Source organism: Mytilus galloprovincialis, chromosome 1 (assembly GCF_965363235.1).
Source record: "Mytilus galloprovincialis chromosome 1, xbMytGall1.hap1.1, whole genome shotgun sequence".
Classification (NCBI taxonomy): domain Eukaryota; kingdom Metazoa; phylum Mollusca; class Bivalvia; order Mytilida; family Mytilidae; genus Mytilus; species Mytilus galloprovincialis.
This window is the reverse complement of record NC_134838.1, coordinates 15,727,895-15,750,842: the sequence shown is the minus strand read 5'-3', so window position 1 is coordinate 15,750,842 and position 22,948 is coordinate 15,727,895. Positions and strand designations below refer to the sequence as shown.

Below are 22,948 nucleotides of genomic sequence, written 5' to 3'. Positions count from 1 at the left end.
CATTAAATATAACTGGCCTTTTCTCTTGTTTGAATTGTTTTACATTGTCATTCAGGGTCTTTTAGCTGACTATGCAGTATGGCAAGTCAGGAGCCTGTAATTAAGAAGTTGTTGTTTGTTGATGTGTTGCATCTTTTTTATGCCTACGATAGTAGGGGGGCATTATGTTTTCTGGTTTGTGTGTCTGTTCGTTGTCTGTGCGTCCGTTCGTCCTGTTTCATTTTTAAGTTTTTGGTCAAGGTAGTTTTTGATGTAGTTGAAGTTCAATCATCTTCAAACTTAGTACACATGTTCCCTATGATATGATCTTTCTACTTTTAATGCCAATTTAGATTTTGACCCCAATTTCACAGTCCACTGAACATAAAAAATGATAGTGCGAGTGGGGCATCAGTGTACTGTGGACACATTCTTGTTTGTACATAAATTAGGCCGTTAGTTGTCTCGTTTGAATAGTTTCACAATTGTCATTTTGTGGCCTTCTATACATGTAGCTTACTATGCGATATGGGTTTTGCTCATTGTTGAAGACCGTGGAGTGATCTATAGTTGATAATTTCTGTGTCATTTGGTCTCTCAGCCTGTGAAGTTTTCTTATTGGCAATGATGCCACATGTTCTTTTTTTTATATTTGCTCATTGTTGAAGGCTGTAATATGCATTATCACTGGAAGTTCAACACCAATCAATCAATCAATCCATCCATCAAACAATGACAATATCACCATCTTTGACAATTGTCTGACACATATATATCAAAAACAGGCACTTGTCTGGAAAAAAATTACCTATATAACTTAAGATATTTAAAAGGTATAGTATAGGTGGGTTTTTTTCAGAGACAAGTGCCTGTGGTAGAATATATGTATTTGATCTAAATGACTAAAATATTTGATGTCAACTTAGATTATATAATACATATCAACCTTATTGTACTACTCTTTTTCATTAGGTCTTTCAACCTTTGCACTTCTGAATGGAGTTCTAATATTATTGATATGTTTCAAATCTGGTGTAATCTGTTTTTAGAATCTGTTTCTTTTATCGTACTATCTAAATAATGTGTGAAACTCAACATTGAATGTATAGTCATTACTGTTATGATACTAATTTTACAGATTGTTCTAAGCTCTCGGTCTTTATTAAATATCAGAGTATCCAGGAAACGCCATTACTGATGTTTTCCTTTAGTATTACTTGGTATTTGACTTTCATTATTACTTTCCTGTATAGAAGGTTTATTATCAGCTTAGAGTCAGTAATAAAAGATTCAATGAAACCTAAATATGTTCAAGCTCATCAAACAGTTATTGTAATTTAAAGATATTTCATAATGTATCAGTAAAACTACATCACCACCCAAGTCTGTTAAAGGTAGAATTACATTGACTCTTTCCAGTAAATATGTTGCATTCAGAGGTAGTGGATTAAATGATTTAACTGTTCATATTCAAAGGATATTGTCTTTTCACAATACCAACTCGACATGCTCAAAAGTTTCACACAATTGCAGTCTGCACCATATGCAACTGCATCTTTATATGTCCCAGACTAGTAAAATACTATTTGGACTTAAAAGTTAAAGTAAGTCTTTCCAAAACTTTATTTAGCCACTTAAGAAAATTTTGGTGCACCCTGCAGAATTGCAGTTTCATTTCAAACTAATCAACTGATAAATAAAGGTAAATAAAAATTCAAATTTAGTGAAATATTTTATCCTTTGGTGTAGTAAAAGGACAAAACATTTTGTATGATTCACAGGGACTAAAAATTCCATTAATTTTTATGTCTAAATTATTGATTCATAGACAGATAAGAAAAATAAAAATATTGTGACAACTTTGTTTTGAAGTTTCTGGTAGCAGTTGAAGTGCTGACCTTTTTTTGTTTGAATAAAAGTTTTATCTACCTACAATGATTATGTCATTAAAGGTGATAATCCATGTTATAAGGTAAATCTAACCAGAGTAAATACATTTTATCTGTTTGTAAATAGTGTGATGAATTTAACCAAACTTTCCCATTCTATAGTAAAGTTAGTGATTCAGTCGCCCCCATCAATGTTTGAAGTGGTTTGGAATTCGATGAGAAATTCCCATTCCCTATTGTGCACATTAGACCAATCTTAATTGTAATGTTCAGAAAAAAAGTGAAAAAAAGAAAATAAAAAACTACTAGTGGTACACATGTATATTTCATCATTTTTTTGGTCCATGAATTCAGTCATGCTTATATTTTTTTGGTCCAAACTTTGAGTTTGTACATGTATATGTGTATGGTGTAAGAAAATATCAGTGGCAGATCCAGAAATTTTCATAAGTGGGGCCCACTGATTGACCTAAGAGGGGGCCTGATCCAGTCACGCTTCAGTGATTCCCTTTATAAGCAACCCAATTTTTTCCCAAAAAGGGGGATCCCGGGCCCCCTGCCCCCCCCCCCCCCTAAATTTGCCTCTGAGCATTAGACAACAAATCATAATGTGTCAAACAGTTCATTTCAAAAATTTTATGATAAAAAAAAACTTTAAAAGAAAAATAATGGGAAAGTTTTTTTTGGCTATTTGATATCAAGAGGCATTATATTATTAATAAAATAAAATTTTGGCATTGATAAGATTTTAACATAATACAAATTAGTACAAGATATTCAATATAAAATACATGTCATTTTAATGTCTCTATTATCATTAATTATTATCTAATTATTACTAAAATAAAGTTTAATTGTTATCCATCATGACATGCCAAGTTTGTTCCCAATCTTATCAGATTACAAAATCACCAAATTTTAAGATTACCTTTAGTATCCTGGACTTATTTGTTGAAATTACCTTTCAGGCAATTAAAGATACAATCATGTCAGATCTAAATGTTCCCCATTACACTCAGAACCTGTTTTTGTGGACTATTTTGACAATTTGTTTCTAATTAATTCTTTGATATTATCAAAACGTTTATATTGAATGGTCATTTTTTCCCTTATAAGAAAAATCTGATTTGGCAGAAAATTGGAATTTTAATAGGTCAGGCAAATAGGCGAGGAATTAAATTAACATTGACTTAAATCAAGGTAAAGTACTCAATGAATGATTTATAAACATAAGGAGGATAAAGGAACTCGGGTTTTAAGGTGTGATCGATTGGTGATGTTATTTGACATAAGTCGTGATTATTATTTTTTATTAACACATAGCTTTTAATGGCATCCAACTTGTTTTTAGAACAATGGACCACTTCTCTTTTAGCTAATTCTGGTCACATCCAGAAATTTGGTAACCCCTCTATTCTGAATGCATTTTATGAGAACCATTTGCTGTCATTGAGTTATCTTCCTTAAGTAACATTTAAGTACTGGTAATTTTGTTATGTACAATCCTTACAAAGCATAATGAGAAGTTCAAAAAGAAGCATGAAAAAAAACCCTCCAATAACTTCATTTCGATTTGTCAAGTATTGAAAAATTGTACAATGTATTGTTTACATTACAATATAACCAGTCGCAGACAGTTCTGAAGATTAGCACTTTACTTGTAAGGTGTAATTATATCCAAGTGATATTCCCTCTTCTCAAGAAGATCCATTCATGTAACTCTGATTTGTTCAGATTCAGTACAGATAAGATTTAATAAGTTTATATACAAAGTTAAAGCTTGATTTCATTATATTTAATTAGACCAACAGCCATAATCCTTAGTGTTTCATGGAAAACACATGGATACAAGATGCTAATCTTTGAGTCTTATCTTCAGCTACTGTTTAGAAGTACATAGCCTCAGGATGGAATTTCATTGCTTCACTTCCTTTGATCAAAAATCAATCAACCTTATACAGGGCTATAACCAGTGCATAAGAATCCCCTTGTCTCTCAGGTCTGCGGTTTTATGACCAGCATTAAATTTCATGTTGAATACAGGGGAGGTAATATTATGACTGGGTTTTGGTAATTTGAGGGTGTTGGGTTTCATACTAACCAAATGATTCTAGACAGTAAGGTGGTCCGTTTTATGACCCTAAATAACAGGTTACAGTGTAGATTAAGGTTACATATGATCTTTATATTAATTTGAAAACAGTAGGGTTTTTGCTCATGTGAAATTTAACAAGAGTTTAAAGTAATAAATTGAAGAGGCCTTGTGTACTTTTTTGTTAAGTATAAGTTCATGGGACCTTAAATATAGTTTTATATACAGGTTTTATGATTATACGATTCAGGTACATAAACATAAGTAAAATCTTAAACTTTCAACTAATAAATTCTAGATTGTATGATTACAGAATCAATCATAAAAAAGCAAACATTTGTTATAAAAAAATGCTGACTAAAGTACAATTTAATAAGGTAATCAATATTTAGATTTATTTACAGACGTTTTAAGACTTGAGAACATTAAAACAAAATAGATCATTTGATTTTAAAACGAGATTGACAGAGTTTTTTTCCGTGCTGTTTAGATATGAAATTTACAGGTGTTAGAGTATTTTGAGATTTTCTTGCCAAAGAACTGATTATAGGAAGCATATACAACTATCTGTTTATAATCCTTCCTTTCTCCTGCAAATAATCCTCTCTTATCCTATCTGACACTTTAATGACAACTTGATTAGTAAAAGTCCCAAAATAAATAAATTAAGTTATTTGGGAAGTTCATGCACCTATAAGTGAAAATATTCCTAAATTATTTTTGAAAGCATTGCAAAAAAGTAAATTATGAAGGATTTGACTATATGTTATGTTATTTTGTTTGTAAATCTCATTCATGTTTAATTCCAGTTGCTACTCTTCCACTTTCTTCTGTTTTTTGGTCCATGGGTAGATCTCCTCCTTATTTAGGAGGAGATATAAAAGTAAGAGGGTAACACCTGTTGTTAGTAGCATTTGTAGTATTATTTATACTTTAAGTGGTAATGTACTGATAATATAATATTGTCATACACTGGATATTTCATTTCAAGTGACCTTTAAAGGAACACTTTAACCGGGTCAATTGGGGGGATAAAGTTTTATTAAATACAAAAAAGTGACGAATAAGATCACAAAACAAATACTGTAGTCCTTTTGTGATAACGTTTGATAAAACTGGTTTTTCAAATAATTTGGCAATTTTACAATAACTATCTTAACATGTCAATATAAATATTGTCAAAGGTTTATTAGGCTAGGTCGGCTTTTCTTATTTTTTTTTAATTTTTATTTCTTTGTTGACTTTTTTTAATGAAATTTTTAATATAATTATATTCTGACATATTTTTTTTTTTATTGAGCCTTCAAAATTTAAAACTGAAGCTAGGTTAATGTAAATTTAATTATAACCAGAGACATATAGTACATATTATATGTCTCTGACATAACAAACAAAGCTTTTTCAGTTCACAATTGTTTTGAATCAACCATGACCTTTGTATTAAAACTTCTACTACATTATTGCATTATAGCATATTTTTTACCCTTTTTAAAGGTGTTTATGGTGTTTGATTATCATCATTATACCACCATGAAACAACATGATGGCCAAAATACTAAAGGACCATATACACAACATTTGAATGAACAATATCTCTAGATGTCTGTAAAGCAAAAAAAAATATCTATGAGTGTCCATTGTTCTCATTAAAGCTTTATAATTATTTTAAAACTTCACTTTATAAAAAGTCCACCTGATAAAATAAACTGGTTTCGAGTTAATATTTACTTTTTAGATACTGGTTTGTTCATTCTAAAGTGGTTTAATAACATTATCCTTTGTAATTCAAGTGTCTTGGTTCAAAAAGATTGACCTTTTATTAAAATATTCAAAAGATGGCACTATTTCAATATTTTGAGAATGTAAATCTTATACAAAAATGAAGTTAATGTTCATGATTTAATAGCTCAAAACTGGTTGATATTATCATTGCATTAAAATATGTTTACATGAGAAAATAGTCAAATGGTAAGGGAAGGATCATGGCCATGGTGTAATGTTAAAATATGAATTAAGGCTTTAACAAATGATTGGTAATACTTTTGGATGTGTTACTTGAAAGACAATCGTCTATTTGTAATGACTAAAGTCTTCAATATACTTGGGGAAAATTTTGATAAAAGTTACATGAGGCTCTCAGGGTAGCTTTCATCTAGATTTTGATTTGATTTTTGGTGTTTTAACACCACTTTTAAGCACTTCATTTAGGCTATTTCGAGGCAGCCAGATTTTCTTGGTGGAGGAAACCAGAGTACCTGGAGAAAACCATGACCTTCGATAGGAAAACTGACAAACCTAAGTCAACTAAGATTTGAGTTGAGTGCATCTGCACGAGCCTTACATCTAGAAAATAAATGTCTGTGTGGAAAATTGTAGGATAGTTGAAAATATTTTAAATATGCATTAATGTGAATGATGCTAAAATTCAAGACATAAAAAATAACACAAATTATGTATAGTTTTCATGTTTAATTAGTTCACTGTTGCTGTTTACTCAAAATGGCCACCTTACATTGAAAATATTGCTGAAACAACCGTCAGGAAATCTGCCACAGAAAAATCAAATGTGAACCATTCTTGTCGACTGTATACTTAATGATTAACTCAACTCAAAGGAATATTTTCTTTTCATGTATCTGAATCATTAAAATAAACCCCTCTTTGAAAAATCCCCACTTTGCCTTAATACATCCAAAAAGGAAGTAGTCCAATTGACTTAACATGTGTAAAGGGAAAACTAATATGAAACCTATACTATCATTTAGGGGGAATGTTCTCAATTGCCTTTAATATTGAATTTTCTTGCTAAGTGTAAATTTGATTGACATCTTAACAATCCTTATCCAGGATAATCCTAACATGAAGCTACAAGTTTACTCTACAAATGCTCTAGAAAATACTGAACTCATTTGCAGCATCTATATTATCTGATTATATCGGACCATATATTTTTTTAAATGACTACCCAGATAAATGCTACTGTACTGTTTTCATCAACAAAAGACATTCCTATATAACTTGTATAAATAAACTGTCTTATAATAAGAAATTATTAACGCTCCAGACAGACAACTTTTTTAATGGACAATTTGTCAAAGTCACATGCTAGTTTGATGTTATAATCAACCAGAAAATTGTAGTTGCAAGGCACAATTCTCTGGCAAATTTTCACCCAATTCATTTCTATCAACAGATGTTTTGTTACCAGACTCTGGTGAATATACAATGGAAATTTTATGACAATGTTTTCAGGCTTTAAGCCAAGATTTGTAGGATGTAGGATCTATGGAAGACTTGGAACTGTATAGTACTACCCAGTAGCAGATGTTTCCTGTTTTAGCAAATCTCTTGATGATTTAATGTGCTGAAAAGCAACCCATAGTTTTTAGTTTGAAGGTGATAAAAATGTGAGGTATTTCTGATTATCTTCATTTTTTATTTGACATTTATCTTAAAAAGTTACAGAATTAAGCTACCTGTTTAAAAAAAATAACATTTTTGGCTATTAATCATTATTCAAAGTTTTATGTAATGTTATAAATAATTCAATATTCGGAGTTAAAAAAAATCACAGTTTATAGGAGTAAATTCACACTTCCATCATACTTTATTGCTTGTGTACTATTTGGCATATCTTATAATTTCAAATTAATCCCCCCCCCCCCCCCCCCCCATGCTGTTGTGTAGATATTGTAAATAAATTGAAATTAATTTTTCTAATCAGTACTTAAAAAATAAAGGTCAATTTTAAAGTGGATATAGAAATCAATAGTTTTCATTTTTGGTTTGTGTTGTTTCATTTTGGTTTTGCTGGCTAAAATTAGTTTTTTGAAAATCTACCTGTACCAATTTCTAATTACGTCTTTGAAAACACATCAGTTTTTGTCAGACTTTCTGTACAAGCCTAAATGTCTAAGTTCTTAGGTTCAATAAAAACAATTACCCATCAGCTCATTTGGTGATTCAGCATTGGAAAGATACATACTATTTTCACTTGAAAGAATAAACTCTGAAAAACAACAGAACAGCTGCAGTAATTTTTTATTAAGAGAATATATGTAATTTGAAGTGTGCAGCAACATTTATCTTAAGCATTTTGTTGGTACTTCTAAAGCAGTTAGTTTTAGGTAACTGCTAAAACATAAACTGACAGTGCCATTTGTCGGGTTTATACAGATGCAGGCAGTTTTATAACTTATCTATTTCTGCTCATCAATTTGTATTTTAGCAGAACAGACAAAATCTGCAAAAATCATTTAAATTACTATCACTTTCTCATTTCTATGGAAACAGATTGGGAAATCTTCTACTTTCAAAACTTGTTTGAATAAACCAAAGGGGATCGACAGACACACATTGACTAATTCTTGCACAATTACATATCTAATTCTGGCATAGAAATCTGATTGTTTCAGAAGAGATGTTTGTTTGGCAGCAGGACAAAGACCTGTCATCCATGTCTGTGCTTATACAATTAGGAATTGCTCAGATTTGCCTTATGTCTGTCAGTCATCTACAACTGGAGATAAATACATGTCATTTCCTGTCTTTCATGTTGTGATTTACTTATTCACAATTTTCAAGTTCTTTTCTATTTGTCCTTCTCATCAACTTTTTTCCAAAACTGTTCATTTCTTTTAGAAAAGATGGCTGTCCATTTAAGATTGAACAGGGCGAATGATGAAAGTTACAACTTTTTAGATAAAGGGCTTTTCGTCTAAATGATAACAAGTTACATGTATAATGGAATTTCATGAATGCATATAAAGTTTGATACTTAAAGTACAAGGAACATAGTGCATAAAAGATATGACTTAACTTTGAAAACGAATTGAAAAAATTGTATTTGGAATCTTGAATGCATTTTATATATATATATTTATATATTATCCATTCAAAAATCAGACGACTTATTTTCTTTGCCAATACATTAACCTTGCCTGTTTACTTTGAACTATTTATCAGAAATATTAGATTATTATCGATTACAATCTTTCTTTCAAAGATTTCAAGGATATTTTTTAGATTAAATTTAAACTTTTTTATATTGACTATTTATAAAAATGTAAAATCTTGAATTTCCTCCGTGTTACTTTGTTGGATATGATGAAAAGATAGATCTTATTTTGATACATCTTCCCTTATCAAATAAAAACAACTCAATTTGTATTCGAAAAAGATTGTTGATAAGATTTTGTCAGCAGATACATGCTGTTGTGTATTACCCATTTATTATGGCAAACCCTCGAAAACATTCTTAATTACAAAACAGACCCTGAGTCTGAAGGTTTTGGTGCAGTGCTTTTGTTTTTCCTCAGTTGTTGGACAAACAGTTTAATGTCTAGATTCTATAAAATATATATTTACCTAGAGGCAGCATCTGTCTAACGAAAATAAACTATGATACTATTTCTTTGTGTCTTTCTACTTTGTAACATGGGTGTTTTGGCCCATATTCACATATAAAAGTACATTGATTGTATGCCATTCAATTTCACTGTTCTGAGAAAATTTGTTTCAAGCAGCTTAATAATAATTGCATTACATGAACACGTCTTTTGAATTTGAATCAAGTTACATATGAGTGACTCTCACTAACCTTTACATATAAGCTATCAAACAAAATTTAGATAGGACCCTTTGGATGTTTTGTCTTACTTCAACGGAGTTAATGGTCTTATCCCTTCAGTCCTGGCATATTGACTTTTAAACTTTTTAAGTTTAATTATTTTGAAATCAACCAAAATTGGTAATTCATATATTTTTCTGAATATATTTTGTAAGATATAGAAATTTTTTAAGGTCTGTCCTTTACACCTGTCTTTTACTAAGTGCCAGTATTGTACAGCTGTATAGATATATATATATATATAGATAATTTCATTGGTTACACAATTGACTGTAATTTATTATGATTAAACAAATCATTGCCATTAAATTACTATAATTTTAGAAAATTAGTAACATGTCTGATTGATAGACAATCATTTATCAAATTGTTATAATGTTTCATTCATCCTGGTGGTGTAAATGTAACACCTAGTAAACTCACACCTTTGAAAGGTGAAGAGCTGGAAAAAGAGACTATTATGTGAAGGTATGTCCCGCACCTAATTATATTCCATACTTGTAAATGATGATATCAATATATCACCTCACCCATTGAAAGTTTGGATTGCTTTAAAGCATTGTGTCCAGGTCATTTGCAACTTGTTGTTTCTGAATTTCTGAAGATGGACATGTGGTATTGAATACTTGCATACATGTATATGTATTATAAAAGAAAAATCTGAAAAATCGGTCATTCAAATCTTGATGTTAGGTAAGTTCCGGATTCAAAGTATAAGATACTGTTTCATTGAGAATTTGAACATTGACATTCTGTATTTATTCAGGATTTTTTCTTCACTTAAATCAAGAATTATTTTTTAAATAAATAGCAGTACACATTTTTTCTTAAAAGTTCAAGTCTCAAGTGGTTTTTTTTTCCGGAGCTACTTCTTATATGTTGGAGACTTAAAGCATCCTATTTGTACTTTTGTTGTTGTAGTTACTGGATCCTATTTGTAATTTTTATGTTAAATAAACACCACTTTTTGATTTTGACTAATGTAGGAAATAGAGAATTAACAGTAGCAGGAAATGGCTACTTCTATATACCTTTATTTCACCTGACTATACAGGTGTAATCTCTGGTGATTTAGATAATCCAGGTACAATTGTTGCATTTTATAAGAAAAGGAAGCTGATATGAGATAAAATGTTTTTATTGTTATTGTGGAGAGGTGATGGTATGCATCTTAAAGTACAAGAGGTGGAAAAGTGATAGTATCTGGCTATTTGTGAAATCAGCTTTCCATTAAGTGCAACAAACAACGAATCAGTCATGGTTATGGCTATTGGAACAACAATTTTGGATAATATGGCTTTCAAAAAATACAAAAGAGTTGGATCAGCCTTGACACAGACTTCTGATTCAGAATATTTAGCATCAGTAGCATTAAGGTGGGTTTTCAGAAAAAGTAGTTCATATTAGCCACTGTTTTGCCATTATGTCATTAGTTATCAAATTCAATCAATATTCTCCTCAGCATTAGGTTACCTTAAAAAGTTTGACCAATCGGTCCTTTATTTGTACTTAAGTTCTGAAAAGTACTAGAAACTTAAATTAAACGAATGCAATTTTATTAAAAAGTGTCCATTAAAGAAGAAGAGCAATGGAATTCTTTTTCATTGTACATGTTTGAATTTATGACCCTTTTTAGAGGTATGCATCTGACAGAACCTACGTATTATTTAAGATATAGCAAGAATTAAAAAGAAAATCGTGACTTCTGCCATAGAAAATATATATCTATTGCTGTATGGATCTGCTTATTATAAACTGAACTACGCAAATTCTAAAACCAACATAGTATTTTACACAAATAAACCAATTAATGCACGTCTGGTTTCTGCAAAATATCATTGGTACGATAGACACATTTGTTTATTAAATGCCAGCATTTCCTGTTGAATGCAATGGAAAAGAACTTTGCAGAATGATAAAAATGCATGTTTGATTGAAATATATAAATATTGCATCTTACAAAAATAAATATTTTGATATTTTTTATGGACTTCGTTCACCAGTGACAGATTCTTGTAATAACAGATGTTCTACAAGCTTTATTGGTCCTGTTTTATATAGTTTTGTAATGCTATTAAGTTATTATGAAATATAAACATAAAAATAAAAAAGACAAGAGACAGACGTAGAATTTTAACTAACTGTTAAAACATATTGCTTTCTTAAAGTGAGAGTTTTTTTTGTGTCTCAGAACCAAAAATGTGTTTGATCTCCTTTGGAACAAAACTTTGAAAATTAATATGAAATATTTGTATAACAAAATCATCAAGAATTTGACAAATTAGATGGTACCTGCATAAAAAGAACCTATACCGACATATACCTGGCAACATCTTTAGAAAACTAATTTAGAATAAGAAATTTACCAGGTCTATCCCTTTTAGTCATAATTTGAACACTCTAATAGGTTTGGTTAAGCGAGAGACATCTTTGTATATTTTGTATTTTGATTGCTGTACAGCTGTGTGCCAGAGAGACTAGATTAATAAAGGACATAGTCCAACATACCCAATCTTTCTTCAATTTTGTTTGTGGGGTAGATCTACTCATTTCCTTGAAATAATGTTTAGTTAATAATAATTAGGACTCATATATGCAACTTTGTCTGCTCACTATGTTATTTTAACAAATTGGAAACTTTTTTGGAGGTTAGATGCACTTCAAGTCCATATTATTTACTTCCAGAGAACTTTTAAAAAAAAAGGATGAAAATGGGTTCAAACAGATATTTTAGAAATCATCGAAAGCAATGATCTGATCAAAGCAGTAAACTTAAACTTTTCTTAATTACTACTTTAAGAACTAAAACTTCATTCAGATGCAGTGTGCATATAATGTGAGGTTAATAAACGATAAATTTTTGATAGAACAAGATAGCTTTGTGTTCAGGAATTAGTTTCATTAAGCCGTTTGATTGAGGAACACCCTAGTAGATTTAAAGATACTGAGTTTAGATAAAGAGAATAGTGTCAAACTTGTTTTTGTAATTTTAGTCCATTTTGTAATATTTAGACAACAAAGGTCACCAATCTGGGGACAAATCTTAAATGGTGACAAATAGATAAAACGGAAGTGACAATGATGCTTACTGAGATAATAGTGAAAAGAACCTTGATGACTTCTAATTCAGGGGAAAGAAATGAGGAATTTGATCTCATTTGTGCCCTTTTATCCTCTGGCTGATAGGTAGAAAACAAAAAGTACATTTATTAAGAACACCTGAGTGCCACTTTTCACCTGGTAATGAGCAGATAATTACATCAACACCTTTATGAGTTATTAGATTGTACTTTGTCTTCATTTGTCTCTTATTAGGTAACCACTGAGTCTACCAGGGTACTGTTAAATTACAAACTTATAAACCATACTGTTGTTGTATTTCTAAGTTTCTTAGTGTAGTATTGATGATCTACAGACTAATATAAATATGCCTATCATTATTCATACATGAACATTAACCTTTAATTTATAAAAGCTCTTTTAATCAAATGTGCAAAATAGCAAAAAATATGTTAAGGGAAATTAAAAAAACATAAATGTATGTACATGTATCAAACTAATAAAATTAATTGATGTGAATGTGCAGTTGTAATATAGTTGACATTTTAAAATAACAGAACTCTTTCATAACATTTTTACCCATTACATAAATTGATGTCATCATTTTATTTGGCAGCAGTTGGTTTTGTGTTTTGTAAACCAATATATGCTTTTAGTGGAAAGTTTTATCAGGAAATATTCTAGAAACCAATATCTGCAAGTTTCCATGCATGTTTGATAGCTTATTGAAAATTCTTTCTTGTGTAAATGGAAAGACAGAAATTGTTTTCAGCATTGTTCGTAGATCAAATCTGTGTTTAGATCGGACAGAGAACAAACTCTTTACATCACATAGTGTTTGTTTTACCATTAATTTCCCTGATAAGCCTATTTGTCATGGAAAATTGACGAATTTCCATTTATTTATGGAATTTGTAATTCCAATTTTCTTCACTGTTTTGATCTATATAGAAAATTAGACGAGAATGTATGAATCATACAGAGTTTATGATATTATAGGAAGTTCCGACAAATTAGCTTCCTAATCTTTATTTTTACATAATTCTTTTACAGACAAAACTTCATTTTGACCCCTTCATGTATGTTGATGTTTGTTACTGACTATCAGCAGAGTGGTTTTGATTTTTTTTTAAACCTGGTAGCTTTATTTAATTTGATTGATTTATGAAACTTTAAATAAAAAAAATTTACTAAATGCCTATGCCTACAGAAACAAATGATTTATTTATTCTACAATTACCATTGACAATGAATTTCAAAACTAATTTGACTAAAGAATGATTAGAACTCAAAAGATCAGAAAATAAATTCTTCATACAAAATTTATCTGTGAAATTTTCGGAAGCAGAAATTTAATTATGAAAAATTTGTCAAGCAAAAGTTATGAAGCACTTTAATCAATGTTTTATTTGCATATTCTATCTAGAATTTAGGTTTATTTCCCTGATTATAGATTCCAATCTTCTTAATGACAGAAATGACACCTCAATCTTCTGTGAATATTAGCCTTAAATCTTTGTTCCATTAACTCTCATTCAAAACAATGGTTATATGGTACAACTGAATTAAGTGGCTTGATTGATGAATTTCATTGAAATCAAATATATAGTAGAAGGCTGAGACTTAAGTCTGCTCTTGAAACTGTATGAGAATCAACAGTTGTTTTTCTATTTGCCAATCCATATTATCAACTAACCAAAGACTGAGATATGTTTTATGCCCACTGCTATGATGGACTGTTAACCTGAAAATGTCCTTATGTATGTACATCCAAAAATTTATAGTTTCCGTTAGATAATACTTCAAAATTCACTGATTATAGAATGAAGAAGTTTGTTTGATAATTTTTCTGGAAAGCATCTTTATTATGTTTGAAGTACATTTGAAGGCAAAAACTGTGTACATGGGTGTATTCGAATAAGTAGTGATTTTACAATATAAATGATGATTGCAAAAAGTAAAAAAATCTGTCTGAATGCAATGAAATCTGTACCACACCGAGATTGGAATAATAGAAAAGATAAACAGTAGTTTGAGTACATCATATTTTCATTTATTTATGACAGGTGGCGTTTTGTTTGGCGTAAAAGTAGACTTAAATCATTTATTCAATACTTGTTCAATTGAAAAGGATGGCAATGTTTAAAGAGCTCTTTGGAGATTGAATTCTATCATGAGAAACTTCAGTGTGGCATATTCTTATTTCTATTTGCCTGTAGCTTTTCATAAAACATTTCGAGAGTAATACATCAAAATACATCAGACTTAATTAAATACAATGACTGCAGTATTTCATAATCTGTGTTTGTTTGAGGTGTAAATCTGATGTGACTTTGAATTATTGCTAGAATAAAATTCCATTTTCAAGATGTTAAACATTGATTCGTTGTGACTTGTAGCTAGTTAAGTTTTTTGTTTGGCGATTCAAAATCTTCAATTTCTAGTATTTATTGCATTTTTCTTGATAGACAAAAGCTTACAATTTCACATAATTGCATAGATCACGAATTTAATGGAAAGCAGGCAAACATTTTTTTGGTTCGATGAGTTTTCTGTCTCCTGAGACTTGGTAAATACTAATTCTATACTTACGTTATATTTTCTATGCATTATTCATTGCTCTGACATTACTAGTGGAAGATCTAACTATCCAGATCATTAGCCAACAGTTATTAAATTAAAACATAGAAACAAAGGGATGAGGGAGTTATTGGTTTATTGCTTCAGAGCTTAGCAAAGGTCAGTCTCAGTTTGAGATCTTCAATCCAATGAGCAGTTTGAAGTCTGAATTTGAATAGTACTTTCATCAGTTTAATAACCCAAGTACTGGTTCATGATTTTAGCAGACTTCTGCTTTTATTCACACTCCATTTATAACATGCTATAAACACAGCAACCACTGGCTTATTTTAACTCTTTGTTTGTTTCACAGTACACAGGGTTAAATTCAAATAGTGGTCAAATCATACTGGAATTGGAATGATGGAGGTTTTATGATAAACAGTATAAACTGGATAAGTTGGAGCCTATAGGAGGAACCTGACATAACTATATTTACTGTCTGAGGTTTGAGTCATCCAAGAGATCACCATGTTGTGAACCATTCAGTTTGTACTAAAATGCAATGTCAGTTGTCAGCCTGCTATGTTATGGAAGAAATTGTTTTTTGGTATCCAAATCCATCAAGCATCGATAGAATTCATCTGCTCTTTAGTCAGGTTGTTGTCTCTTTGACATATTCCCGATTTCTGTTCTCAATTTTGTGCCAAATTGAAAAATAATTGATTTCATAAAAAACAAGACAGAATAGATTTCAGTTTTTGTCCTCATTATATCATGCAGTTGAAGGTTGCATTTTTACTGGAATTAAATTATCAGTTTCTGAAGAAAATTTGTGGAGCTGACCAATTCCTTAAAGCTCTTAATTATTATTTCTATGCTACTGTCATCCATGGAAAAAAATGTTTTCTGTCAAGGCCAGTCATGTTTTGCATGAATGAAATTTGCTGTTTTCAGTATTTTTGGAATTCTATCTTAAGTGAAGTGATTGTGTTCAATTAGTCCTGTAGACACTTGGCCTTCATCACTACTCATCAGAATCTGAATTAACACTGAAGTAGTAGATCATCAGTGTTGTCAGACAGACAGCTATTAAGATTGAAGTGGCCAACTGTGTTGGTCAGTATTACATCCAATGGGGGTCAGAATCTCTGATGAAGGAGAAGTGTCAAATAGATATTGATGACATAGAACCATATTTCATTCTTGAAAATGTTGGAATTTGTTTACTGTGAATTCATGTAAAAATTCCATGGGTACCAATTTTGGTGAATTTCTTCACCAAAGAAAATGTACATACTGTAACCACAAAAATCTCAAAAATCTTGGGGCCGAGACAAAAATAAATGAATCCACCATTATAACATGAAAAAGAGATCACATGTTTCCACTTCATTTTCCACTGAATAATGGCTTATGATTTATGAAAGATTTATCATTTTATGAGAATGTCCAAGAATAAATGCACTAAAGACACATGGAAATAATGGTAGATGTCAATTTTTTTTTAGATCTAATATAAATTGTAACTCTTTCTTGGCCAATGTATATCCCTGATTTGTTCAGTTCATAAACAAGGGTATCTTTTTGCTTGTTTGCATGCATACACGATTAAAGCAGAATGCTATCATTTCTTTTAACGATGTCTTTTCTCAGTACTTTAAAGCTTTTAGTATCTATCAGATTAGACATATAAGTAAACACACTGGAGACTGAGAGACATGGAACCTCATCTATCTCTTTCCAAACCATTTTCTGCTGATGTTGCATTATTGATTATGGATATTTCAGTATATGAGATTAGATGAGGTTCATTTGCATTTTAAAAGTCTTTCCTTTCAGATAAAATGATTGTGTCTCTTGGTAAGGTAAAGGATCTTCTGTTTCCGCCTTTCATTTAAGGGGGAAATCTCCAAGGAGTTATAGACTTACAGAAATTCTTATCTTTTGTTGGATAAAAGAAATTATATGGATATGATGCCTTTTCATGTTTCATAGGAACCTTTCCTGAAAAATATGAAATTACGTAATACAATATTGTTAGGATGGTAAAACAAATTATTATGTATTGATTGTTTCTGAAGAGTAACAAAAACTGTCATATATACTACTATTATAATTAAGAAAAATTAAATGTTGGAAGAACGTTAGCATGTGATGCGAACTTTAACATGTGTAAATTATTCTGATTCGTAAAAGCATTCACACGTTAAAGAGCTGAAAATGCTGTAACTTGCATCAGAAAACCATTTAGGTATGATTTATTCATGTTTATTACGAAAACTCTTTTTCCGATGAATTTCAAATAGTAGCATTCTTTTCCTGATTACAAATATTTGTCCTCTTATTATTGTAGAAAGATCTGTAAGCACTGCAAATGTCCACCAGAAACCCACGATATGACGACAGGATGTGAACCAGATCAAACATTGAATCGGTTGATCCACCATGATGCCAAACGTAATTCTACCTCCGATGATGATAGTGGATGTCCTCTTGAGGAATACACATGGGTACCACCAGGACTCAAGCCAGAACAGGTAATGTCTATATAAAACTCCTTCATTAGCTTTCTTAATTTTGAGGTTTCAAAAATAATAATTCTTGTATAATCCTAGCTTTGACTAGTCTAGCTGCGGAACCGTAACTCTTATGGTCCTTTTTTATTTTTTTTTTGATTTTGCAGACCATTCTATGGGTCTGCAAATAGTCAAAAAATAACATAAGGACCTAAGAGCTACGGTTCCACAGCTATGACTAGTCAATTTGTGTCTACAATGTAAGAAATCTGAACTAGAGAGGAGAAAGATACAATATGGATATTCATACTCATTTATCAAATACCAACTGACAAACAACAGTATGTAAAACACAACATAGAAAACTAAAGAATGAGTGAGCAACATGAACCCCACCAAAAATACAATCTCAGGTGCTTTGGAAGGGTAAGCAGATCCTGCTCAACATGTGACACCTGTAAGTTCAAACCCTGTGATAAGTCTAAATTCCGTATGTGACATTCAAGGAAAATAGGACAGAATGGTACCACAATTAGAACAACTCCTTCATCATTTGTGAAAATATTCCACAGTGGCCATCAGCAAAAACTCATGATGGTGTCTGATCATGACCGTGATCATCACGAATTGTAAGAAATACTGAGATTCACCGGAATTGTAGAATATTTCACATCTATTAGTTAACAGGAAATACGATATCATTATGTGTTATTTTTTTTTACCAATACAAACATGGTGCTTCTTGGCATATAAAAATACTTGTTTGATCTGTTAAAAATACTACAGTTACATGCTGAAAACATTAATAGTATTGAAAACCTTTTGCAAACTGGCCAATACATTGATGTCTGTATTTGTTGTCTTTTTTATGCTGTAAGGTTGCTGCAAATTTATGTATTGTGACGTCACCGCATTTCCTTTCAATCACATGAATGCCATTATGTGTATGAATAATAATGATAGGTTTAGAAACTATGAATATGAATAAAGACTAAAATTTCTCATAAGTTTCCATTGTTTTGACATTTATGATTGTTATAATGTTTCTCTTTTTGGATAATTTACATATGATATGAGTTATAATGTTTCCCTTTTTGGAAAATTTACATATATGATATGACTGGGATAGTTATTTTCAGTTTTCTCCACAGAATATTAATCTTGTATGCACATATATAGTTATATCAGTAGAATAATAAACTAAAACAGAACATAATTCCGATAATAGACTTTTAACTAAGTGCTTTTAGAAATTCCAATAATAGACTGAACTGACAGAGAGCTTTAAGTATAGTTCCATTAAACTTTAAGGGAACTGTTTTAGTGGTATTGTGGCAGTGCATGTGCTCTCCAGAAGTAAGGAGATTTTTGGTGTGATATCATACCAGTCTGTCAAAACCAAAGACGTCCTTACATGTTAATTTTTCAGATCACCATATTAATTCAGTTTATTCTGTTCTTCATCTTTCTGTCTATGATTTGGTCATTATATACATTTTTATTCCAGTCATGAAATTATACAGAACTTTTTATTGCTCAATTTTCCGACAGCAAAACATCTGTTTTGGGACCTATAAACAGAAGTAATAACCAAAAATACAATCAGAGTTCTTGTTTTTTTCCGAGGTTCATTTGATGCAAAATTAAATTTTATGTATAAATCTATAATAGAATAGCCTCTTATATAGAGTCTATCTTCAAGAATCTAATTAATGGTTAAAATAAAAATACAATCAAGATTTGAAATTTGTTGAAGTGTGAAACAAGTTAATTCTTTAAAGTTATTTATCATGCAATGTTTTTATTATTTCAAAGAGTTATGTCCCCTGATGGTGATTTTGCAGATATTTTGATGAATATGACTTGACAGATATTATGGCCAATAAATTTTTCAATTAACTTTTAATACACAAGATAGGTATTACAATTTGGCAGTAACATTATAAAGTATTGTAAAATCATATGTATAATTATGGTGCAAAGCTATTAAAGATGTATTTAGGAGTTTTGGGACAGATTTGGAAAATTATCTGCTGGAAGGGGAATCATGAATATGTCTCTACTAACAGTGTCCTTATGTTGGCTAGAGGAAAGCCCGAATTAGATGTTTGTCTGTAAATCATAAACAATATCTCAACTCTATCCCTCTCCCAACCACATGCATACTCTTCACTGCCCAACCACTAGCATACACACCCTCATCTCTCCCAACCACATGCATATACTTACCCTCTATTCCCAACCACATGCATACACATTCCCTCTTCTCCCAGCCACATGCATACACATACCCTCTTCACCCAACCACATGCATACACATACCTTCTTCTCCCAACCACATACATACACATATCCTCTTCTCCCAACCACATGCATACCCCCCCCCCCCCCCTCCTTTCTCACAAACACATGCACACACACCCTCCTTTCTCACAACCACATGCATAAAACCCTCCTCCCTCCCAACAACATGCATACATATAAGAATTTAGTACCTTAGGACTTGCTGAGCGTGGCAGTTTGTAACTATATATTGAAAAGATAATTACTTGGCAGAAAATCATCCTGGAGTCTGATATAATATTTATTGTCTGTAAAGATATAATATAAGATAGGACCCTTTGAGTGTTATCAAGTAATTTTGCTTTTTGTCCCGCTTCAACGAAATTGAAAAAAGTGAGAACCACTCATAATAATTTAGTCAATGTTATTTGCCATAATTTGGTATGCAATTGTATTCACTATTGGCCTTGGCTTTTCTCATTTCCTTAGAGTTTTTTTTTTGGTCCTACACCTTCAGTCACTGTTCATTGACTTTCAGTGTTAAGCATCTAGTTTGCATTCAAATTCCATGAACCATTTTCAAGTATTATCACTTTAATTTCAACACTGCATTATCAAAATTACATAAAGGCGAAACATATCTCTGTGTCAATTTTTAGTTCGTTTGTGGTTTTGTTGGTACTTTGGTATTCAACTTTATTTATTTTGCCTTTTTTTATATAAACTTCACTGATTAGTCTTTTGTAGATGACATGCATATCTGGATTATCTATGATGAGCTTATTTGCATAGATGGAGATCATTTATTTAGATTAAAGCTTTCAGTAGTTGTTTTCCTTTTTTGAATATAAATGCATGATTCTTGAATAATCAGGATATTGAACACAAGATTCTCTTCCTCTTTCATGTAAGCCATTATTATCCCCATTATATGCTTTGTGGGCAAAGAGAATAATGTTAAAAAACCTTTGAGAACTTATTGTATCTTTGATGCCTTGCGATCATAAACAAGTAAACTCTCAAAGCCGTTAAAGTTGCTAATTCATTGCATTGTAAACAGCACAGACAAAACATAATTTTACTTTTATTCTAAGCATCCATGTGTTGTGATGATAATGAATACCAGATTCTCTCATCTTCAGTTTTGTGTATTGCAAAAAATTAACTAACTCAGCATGATTGTAATTAGAGGTGTGTTCGTTTAATCACATGTTGTAATTCCCAATGTATTCTTCTTATTATCTCCGTTTGTAAAGTAAGCAGATTTTACGAGTCTATAATTGAGGAATGAAGTTAGGGATTTTTTAGGTGTTAAATGGAATTTTCTTAGCTCAATATTTCATGATAAATCAAGCAGCTTGTCACTCAATTAGGAAATCAGTTGGATTTTTTCATAGTTTATTTGTTGTATTTATTTATTTATGGCTGATAATATGAAATTTATTATAATTTCTTATTTAAATTTTATTTGCACCAAAGGGTCTATAAAAGTAATTTGTATGCCATTTATAATGATAATGATTATTTATGATAAGGGGTTTTATGTTTAAATTAAAAATAGAGAGTAGTTTTTGTAAATATTAAATTTACAACTGAATAAAGAAGTTGAGAATAGAAATTCCTGGTTTTCTGGCAGCATTGATTTCGTTAAGCTAGTCTCATTGAAAGGGGGTGGACTTGATTGAAAAAGAGATCACAAGTTTTGCAAAATTAAACATATTTTGATGGGTTATAAATATTTGGTCAGGTTTTTGGGTACATTTTAAATCATTGGTCAAAGTTAACCCTGTTTCAGTTGTTGTGTCCTTTTCAATTAGGCTCTGTTACTACTGTCAGCAATTTTAAAAGCAAGTTTTAGCTCTGACTGTATATTGACCAATGCATATACAGGAGATACAGTAATGTAAGATCATGTGCTCAGGATGTTATGATCAAGCATCTACTGTAAGTTTGATGTTTTCTCTGTCCTTGAACTTCCAATGTAAGTCCTTAACCATCTGTTCTGACAGTATATCATCCCATCTGATGTTGATGGTGTTAAAGAGGTTCTGATGCCTTATAATGATTACAGATGGTGATCTATTTTTAAGTTCCTTAGGAAGATGCAGCATTTAAAAATGGACGATTTTATTACAGATAAATTTGAATTAGCTCAAAATTTAACTGGCTTTAATATTACTTTTTCGTATAATGGAATAAAGTATCAGGAATGTTTTATAGAACAAATACATTATAACATGATATGTATTTAACAAACATGTTGTTTCTTTTGGTTGCTTCTAATGTTGTAGGAAGTAAGGCAAATTTTGTTTCATTTCATTCATAGCACAGAAATAAGAAAGTGAAATAACAAAATGGACATTATGATAAAATGTTCAATGTACATGAAAATTTCTCGAATTTGGTAAACTTTTCGGTGTAGGACGATGAACTGCAATTATCATATTTTCATCTTAAGAGCAGAATGATGAATATACATCTGTGCACATATTGCATGTTTAACATTGTACATGTATCGTAAATGAGTAAATTGTCATGTATGATGATGCTCTTATTAAAGCATTCACAAAATAACATTGACTTGTCTGCACACCTGGTTTCTAATTGAAGATTGTTAGGATGCTGCTAGCTTAGAACGCTTTTGCTAAAGATGTAAGTGTGGTATGCCCTGCCTGTGTAAGTCAATCACAATGTCAGAAATGTACTCAACAGTTGTACAGATATCACATGGCTTTGATCCTCCTAAATAACATGATCAGATTGATTAGAATCGGGACAAACACAAGGTCAATGATGGGTGATACTGGGATATGGATTTATAACATTGGTACTTGGGAATCAGACAAAAGCATGCATTCCCTCATGGATTTATAGCATTGCTACTTGGGAATCAGACAAAAGCATGTCCTTCATGGGTTTTAAATAGTTGTATTTTGAG

The 22,948-nt window shown here is 30.9% G+C and overlaps 1 protein-coding gene across 3 annotated transcripts in view; it reads left to right on the top strand.

The window, feature by feature from the left end:
* LOC143067058 (prickle planar cell polarity protein 3-A-like) overlaps positions 1-22,948 on the top strand; it is a 55,529-nt gene that overhangs the window by 11,874 nt on the left and 20,707 nt on the right. For 2 of the 3 annotated variants that reach the window (XM_076240064.1, XM_076240082.1), the window contains one exon: positions 17,565-17,748. In XM_076240064.1, the coding sequence (XP_076096179.1) occupies positions 17,565-17,748 (184 nt within the window). Of the gene's footprint in view, positions 1-10,805; positions 10,966-17,564; positions 17,749-22,948 lie in introns of those variants that run through there. The other variant, XM_076240072.1, reaches the window with a different exon arrangement.